The sequence below is a fragment of the Eublepharis macularius genome, chromosome 17 (assembly GCF_028583425.1).
Source record: "Eublepharis macularius isolate TG4126 chromosome 17, MPM_Emac_v1.0, whole genome shotgun sequence".
Lineage (NCBI taxonomy): Eukaryota > Metazoa > Chordata > Lepidosauria > Squamata > Eublepharidae > Eublepharis > Eublepharis macularius.
In genome coordinates this window covers 18,243,771-18,251,003 of record NC_072806.1, presented here as the reverse complement: position 1 = coordinate 18,251,003, position 7,233 = coordinate 18,243,771, and the positions used below count along the sequence as shown (strand labels likewise).

At 49.9% G+C, this 7,233-nt stretch overlaps 1 protein-coding gene across 1 annotated transcript; it reads left to right on the top strand.

Moving 5' to 3' along the window:
* The first annotated feature begins 259 nt into the window (after positions 1 to 259).
* LOC129344892 (tricarboxylate transport protein, mitochondrial-like) lies at positions 260 to 5,832 on the top strand. The gene is made up of 9 exons (XM_055001807.1): positions 260 to 359; positions 1,194 to 1,301; positions 2,017 to 2,116; positions 2,344 to 2,482; positions 2,708 to 2,792; positions 3,475 to 3,579; positions 3,788 to 3,903; positions 4,526 to 4,599; positions 5,479 to 5,832. Exons 1-9 carry the CDS (start codon positions 260 to 262, stop codon positions 5,591 to 5,593), a joined length of 942 nt encoding a protein of 313 aa, XP_054857782.1. The 3' UTR covers positions 5,594 to 5,832.
* The last annotated feature ends 1,401 nt before the right edge of the window (positions 5,833 to 7,233 follow it).

Sequence of the window (7,233 nt, the reverse complement as noted above, 5' to 3'; positions counted from 1 at the left end):
AAGGGAACCCCCTTTGTCCCCACCGCAGGTTCCTTTCTGCGCATGCCCAAGGCCGCATCCAAGGAGGCGGACTACCTCGCGTACAGCAACAGCCAATCGTAGAACCGCACCAGCCCTCTCCAGCCAATCAGGGCTCTCGTGAGACTGACTCGGGCCAGGCTCCGTTCGGCCGCGCCACTCGTTAATATTCATGAGCGCTCATGAATATTGAAAACGAGGGGGGACGGAGCTGCCTCCTCAGACCCGCAGGTGGGAGAGAATGGCCGCGCCTCAGCCCGGGGGAAGCCGCGCCCCAGTCGCCGCCGCCGCCCCTGCAGGCCGGGCGAAGCTCACCCACCCGGGAAAGGCCATCCTGGCAGGTGAGGCGAGAGAACCTTGCCTTGTTCGGTCGGGCGCAGGACACTGAGGGGAAAGGGAGAGGGGGATGAAGGGGCGCGCGCGCATCATCCTCTGGGTTGACGGCTTCGTTTTCCAGCCAGGAGGGGCGGGCGGGTTCGCGCGGCGGTAGATTCAGAAGGGGCAAAAAAGGACCCCCTTCTTGAGCCAACGCATCAGTAACCTGCGGGACTCACCGCCACTGGATGTAGGGATGGCCTCTAGTTTAGATCGGAAAGGAGATGACCATCGACAGCCGTTAGTCAGGATGGCCAAATGGAGCTTCCATGTTCAGAGGCATTGTACCTTTTCACCCAACTCATCAGTAACCTGCGGGACTCACCCTCACTGGACGTAGGGGTGGAATCTAGCTTAGATCTGAGAGGCGATGGCCATCGACAGCCGTTAGTTAAGATGGCTACACGGAGCCTTCATGTTAAGAGGCGTTGTACCTTTTCACCCAGTGCATCAGTAACTGCGAGACTCACTGCCATTGTATGTAGGGGTGGCCTCTAGGTTAGGTCAGATCAGAAACATTTGTAGAGGAGACAGACGACCAATGACAGCCATTAGTCGGGATGGCTAAATAGAGCCTCCGTGTTCAGAGGCACTATACCTCTGAATACCATTTGCTGAAAAGGGGGGGGATGTTGGCCTTCATGCTCTGCTTATGATCTTCTCTGTGGCATTTGGTTGGCCCCTGGGGACAACTGGAAGTGAGTTAGATATATTTTAGACCAGGTCCTGATTGCTCCCATATACCCACCTCTTTTAACGGAAGGATAAACTCATTGACCCAGGCTCTTCATTCCCCACAGGTGGCATTGCTGGAGGTATCGAGATCTGCATCACTTTCCCTACAGAATATGTCAAAACGCAGCTGCAGCTGGACGAAAGGGCCAACCCTCCTCGGTACAGAGGCATCGGTGAGATTCACCTGCTCCAAGAGCAAGTGGAAGGTCCAAGAGGCAGTGGGCAGGGTTAAGTCTCGCAGTGGAGGCTTCTTGTCACTGGATGCTTTGGGGCTGATACCAGTGACTCATCATGGCTAAGGTTCAGGGCTCATTTGAATCCACACGTCTTTTCCTTTTTGGATATGCTGGCTGTCCCGTTTTGTACTCACACATGTGCAAGCCACTGTGCCCATTCCCGCTCCCTACACATCCTACCCCTAACAAATATGCCAGAGACACCCGCTGGTGAGGCCTCAACCTCTTTTTCAGTGAGAACAGGGCTTGGATAGATAAAGCATCAGGCCGTCAGTCCTTTGAGCAGTTCTCTAGCAGCAGCTCTCCAAAATCTCCTTCCCAACACCTGAAATCCTTTAACTGGAGTTGTCCAGGATTGAACCAAGCACCTTCTGCATGCAAAGCAGGCGCTTTATCACTGAACCACAGCCCCTTCCCTCATTTTGACCAGGTTAAGACCTGGAAACGGGCCTCAGCCCTGTCAGATAGGAATGAAAAAAGAGTACCTCTGAGAAAGTTGTGCAGGGGGTTGGACTAGATGACCCTAAAGGTTCCTTCCAACCCTACGATTCTCTGAAAATGCAAAACGACAGAGATCATCTGCTCAAGGCAAACAAGCCAAGCTGTATCCCGTCTTCTCTGCACTCTCTGAAGCCTTGGGAATGCTTTGCAGGTCATTGTGTGAAGTTGACTGTGCAGGATCATGGCTTCCGAGGACTGTACCGGGGCCTCAGCTCCCTGCTGTATGGATCCATTCCAAAATCTGCAGTCAGGTAGGCCACTCCTTTATCCTTCTAAACTAACTTGTAGAAGAAGGACTTACTTACAATCAATGCTTCCCTTCTAAAGGCTTTCTTGCGTGGTGGCTATTTTGAGTCTGGACTGGGTGGGCTCTCTCCATGAATGTGAGACTCACAATCCATGCAGCACCAAAGTCCCTCCACCCACCCACCCAATTCTCTAGAAGAAGGTGCACTGACAGAATCCTGGTTTTCTTCAGGTTCGGAGTCTTCGAGTTCCTCAGCAGTTATGCCAAAGACGCGACAGGGAAACTGGACAGCAAAAAGAGCTTATTCTGCGGCCTCGGGGCTGGCATGGCAGAAGCCGTGGTGGTTGTCTGTCCCATGGAGACCATCAAGGTAGGGCTAGCAAATTCTCAATGGCCATCCTCTGAAATTCCTTTCAGTTGCCGGGCCAGGCACGATTGGTTGTGTGCCCACATGTTGCTGGCAGCTTCCGGGCTGACCAGCATCCCTCCCACTCTTGCATGGTTCTTTTCAGAGAAAGGCCACTCCTCTTTCTCCCTTACTGCATTTTCCTCCTCCAAGTTTTTTGTGCTGAAATAGTTCTTGCAATTGGTACAGGTGAAGTTCATCCATGATCAAGGGTCTCCCAGCCCCAAGTACCGAGGTTTTTTCCATGGGGTCCGTGAAATTGTGCAGGAGCAAGGTAGGATTGCACTGAAATGCACAGTGTGTGTGTGTGGGAGGAACCTTTCCTATTTAATCTTCCCCAAAGGAATGGGTGAAAGACGGTTAGGTTTTGCAGTTGATAAATGTGTTCTAGAGACACGAGAGTTCATTGGCTTGTTTTGTGGTTCTGCACCCTGATCCTGGCAGCATTTACAGTGCAATGCAAAGCAGAGTTATACCCCCCTAAGCCAACTGAACTAAACGGGCTAAGAAGGGTGCCACTCTGCTTAGGATGGCATGGTTATTTTCCCAGAAACCCTGGGAGGTAAGATTATCCTGAAAGCATGACTTGCCCAAAGCCGCTGTCTAACTTTCCTTGCTGAGTGGAGATTTGAGCCAGGGTTTTGCCCCATCCATGCCGAACATTCTGGCCAGTGCACTGTCCTGGCTATAAAGTGGATGCTTAAAGTTTCTGTTTGCAGGGGGACGGGCTGCTCTCAGCTGCCGCCATGGCTCATCCCTGTGAGCACTGGGTGATAAATATGTAGGGCACGAACCCAGGTAGCTGGCTGGTGATGGTGGGTGCCCTATATCAGTCAGTTTCACCTTGAAACCATTGCACTCTTCCAGTGGCCCTTGCCCAGAGTCACATGGGACCCAGCTGTAGGTAACTCTTGGGAAACAAGACAGCTACATATGAAGGCCCCCCTCTCTTGTAGGTCTGCGTGGGACCTATCAGGGGCTCACAGCCACCATCCTCAAACAAGGCTCCAACCAGGCCATCCGGTTCTTTGTGATGACCTCTTTCCGCAACTGGTATCTAGGTAAGGAGCGGGCGGGGCGGGGGGAGGAATCTATCGTTCATCCCTGGGCCCATCTCTTGTAAACTCATGTCTGAATGTGCTAATGCAAGGAGCCTGCTTTGTAGTGGCTCTTCTTGGGTGCTTTTCCAAAGTTATTTTTTCTGAATGAACTCAGTTCTATAGATCTTGGTTTGGTAATCTTCGTTTTGTCTGTCCACTGGCCCACTAGGGGACAGTCCCCACAGAGAGATGAATCCCTTTGTCACCGCTCTGTTCGGGGCAACCGCAGGTGCCGCCAGCGTCTTTGGCAATACTCCCCTGGATGTCATCAAAACCAGGATGCAGGTAACAAAACCCACTTCCCTTGTGGGAAGAGACTGCATTCCACAACTTCAAGGCTGCCCAAACAGCTTTCCAAAGCTGAGCTCTTGCAACGCCACGAAAATGTGTAAATGATCCCTGTAGTACCATTGGCCCAAAGTTCACATACAGGGCGTGGTGGTGGTCACCTAAGATATACTGTCTCTGAACATGGAGGCTCAACATCTCTAGGCTCTTATAGTTATTACCCACTGACAGACATACTTGTTGATGGATTCCTTTTTGGCAGAGAGTTGCAGTAATGGGTGAAGGTGTCCTTGAGCATGCCTTACAAGTTACAGCGGCTGTCTGGCCATTTTATCAGCCGTCCCTTCCGTGCCCCTTCTCACGTACCTCCCAGCTAATCTGGGAAGTAGGGCTCATCTTTGAGTAAGATGATCCGCCGCTGCACCTTGGTTTTGCTTCTGGTGTTCTTTTCATTTGGAATGCTATTTCTGAAACACCAGCCACTCACGAAGGAAGGAGGAGCCACTTGTTGGGGAGGGGGCTGCATTTCAAACAGCTGGCATTGCCTTTGATGGAAAGCAAAGCCAGTCAGCAAGCCTTTGCACGCCTTTGCTCCTCTTGTCTTTGTTTTCCTTTCAAGGGACTGGAAGCCCACAAATACAAAAGCACGTTGGATTGCGCCTACCAGATCCTTAAAAACGAGGGGCCCACTGCGTAAGTGAATCCCCTTCTGCTTATTGTAAATGGGACACCCTCCCCGAGAAATCTTTATCAGTGAAATGTAGTTATATCGGCAGCCTTTAAATCCCACCTTTTCCCAAGGTGTTCAGTGCGGTGTTTTGGCCTTGGTGGGGAACAGCATAATTGCATACTGAATCTGTGCTTATAAACTGAATTTCAGTATGAAGTGGGAGGTTTGTTTATAGGTGGAAAGGTGGATTTCGTTGCCTACTGTGGTTGCACTTCCCCATAAAAGATCAAAATCTCAGCTCGGGAGTGCTGTTGGGTCTGGCCTTGCAGCTGAATACACAGATAACGCCCATAGTTTTGCTGAAGTTTTCAGCAATCAACCCACACTCCCTTTTTGCAAGGTTCAGGTAGCCGGCTCAAGATTGACTCAGCCTTCCATCTTTCCGAGGTTGGTAAAATGAGTACCCAGTTTCCTGGGGTAAAGTGTACATGACTAGGGAAGGGAACGGCAAACCACCCTGTAACAAAAAGTCTGCCAAGAAAACATCATGAGGCAACATCCCCCCCATGGGTCATTAATGACTCAATGCTTGCACAGGGCCCTTACCTTTTTAATACCTAAATAAAATATGGGTGAAGATATTGGGTGCTGTAGTACTTCACCAATAGTTAACATTGTTGGGGTGGAGTTATCTGCCATGTTTGCAGGTAGAAAAGCCAGTTCTCTAGTTTTAACTCACCTGCTTGAATCTCTGGGAACAGTTTACTATGCCGGTAGGATTCCTGTAGTTCCCATTAGGTAGGTGGCTTAATAAAACAGGGTTTTTTTGGTGCCTTTTAGCTCTGGTTCCACAAACGAGCAAAAAAACCCATTATTCTTATACTGCATCTTCCCACCTACAGATTCTACAAAGGGACTGTTCCCCGCCTTGGCCGGGTCTGTCTAGATGTGGCCATTGTGTTTGTGATTTACGAAGAAGTGGTGAAACTTCTCAACAAGGTCTGGAAAACCATTTGATGCTCTTGGCTTAAAAAGGATCTTAGAAGGCTGTTGGATTCTCAAATTCTCGCAGATGTAATTTTTTGCTTGTATGGCCGCCTGCACCAGCTGCTACCACCACCTGCACCGGCTACTACCACCAAAGGATTCTTGACTGCTGCGGTGAACTAATTGTGAGAGTACTTTCAAGAGAAAAAGCCAAGTGAAAATCTGGTGTTACCTCCCCCCCCCCCCCCCGCTCATGCGCACACACCTATTTCAGGACTTTGGCACTTCAAGCATTCATACAGATGCTTGAAGACTGCAGTGTCTCTCTCCTCCTGTGGGTGGTGATGCAGCCAAGCTTTGCTCTGTGGTATCATTTGGGGAGCACTGAAATGCATTCCCATGCAGTCTAGTTGGCGCACTCTTTTATTTCGCTGGAAACACAGTCTAAACCCATTTGCCACAGGGGGTGCAAATTTAGCACAAACCAAGCTAGAGCTAACACATTTACCCCAATTAACATATGCTCACAAACTCCTTTTAAACACAGGTAAATGCTACATCATCCTATTGAGGCAAAGGAACAGCATATGTTACTGTTTGATAGTATGAGGAGCAGCCCCTTGAAGCCTGCCTGAGCCGGGGTGGAGAGAGCAACCTTTTGATCCCCAGGGGTTTGGGAGGGCTAAGTGGCAAATGAGGGCTGGGCTGCCATGCTAGACCTTCATGTCCAGAGTTGGGCAGCTGTTTCCTTAGCACAATCCTGTTCTTAAGCATGGACATTTTATGTAACTCCTTCTGCGCCCTTTGCAGAAGGAGAGGACATGCATCCTCCACCTCTCCTTTAAAATCCTCTCTGTGCCAAACTCTTGCAAGGTTAGGGAATGGTGTAAAATCCCAGGTAACAGGTTTACAGCAGGCGGGGGGGGAGGCATTTCTGGCTCTAGGAGCATTCACAGCCTCAGTAGCTTTTTTGAATCGGTGTGAATTAGACCCAACGCCAGGCTCTGCGCTTTCCACCACTGCCTAAGAGAAAAGGCATCAAGGGAGAGATGTCTTGCTTCTCGTTCTGCATCCATAACGTGAAGAAGCAAATTTGTGCCATTGTAGTTCCTTGCCGCTCAATGACCTCGCCCTGTCCTACCATTTCTTACGATTTCTGGCAACGTGGTCCTTAGCTTGTCTGTGCTCCCCTTGTTAAAACCTGTTTCAGACTTGTTCTTGGGTTGGTAAAAGCCCATCTGAGAGCTGATTCGAAGTACCTTTGCCGCACTGCGGTTCTCCAGGTCCTCTGCCAGGAAGCCATGGCAAAACAGTTGGAAACGGCTTGACCCTGCGCCCCAGAGAGGGAAGAACAGAACGGGAGACTTAAAGCTGTGTTGGGACATTGGCAGCGGCGCTTGTTTCTAAGGTCAAATTCAACGACTCTGTCTGATTTCTGGTCAGTGTTAGAAGAGAAGCCAGTAGTTAGTCAAACTTCTGCTCCACTGTTCTCGAGACTGTCCCTTTCCATTCCCAACAAAGATGTGCTTGGCTGCAGCCTTGTCCAGGGAAAAAAAAACACAGTTTCTTATGTTTGTGCCTTTCTAACATTGGCTTCTAAACTTTCTCATTTGCTGTTCTCATATTTTTAAAACTCTGTTACAGTGTACAGGTTCCAACGTTTCTTTTTC

Excerpts from the sequence above, each read along its gene's own strand:
- LOC129344892 (XM_055001807.1), top strand. The coding sequence starts at position 260 with ATGGCCGCGCCTCAGCCCGGGGGAAGCCGCGCCCCAGTCGCCGCCGCC. Across the intron at positions 360-1,193 it reads GGGAAAGGCCATCCTGGCAG|GTGGCATTGCTGGAGGTATC; the intron begins GTGAGGCGAGAG and ends CATTCCCCACAG. Across the intron at positions 1,302-2,016 it reads TCCTCGGTACAGAGGCATCG|GTCATTGTGTGAAGTTGACT; the intron begins GTGAGATTCACC and ends AATGCTTTGCAG.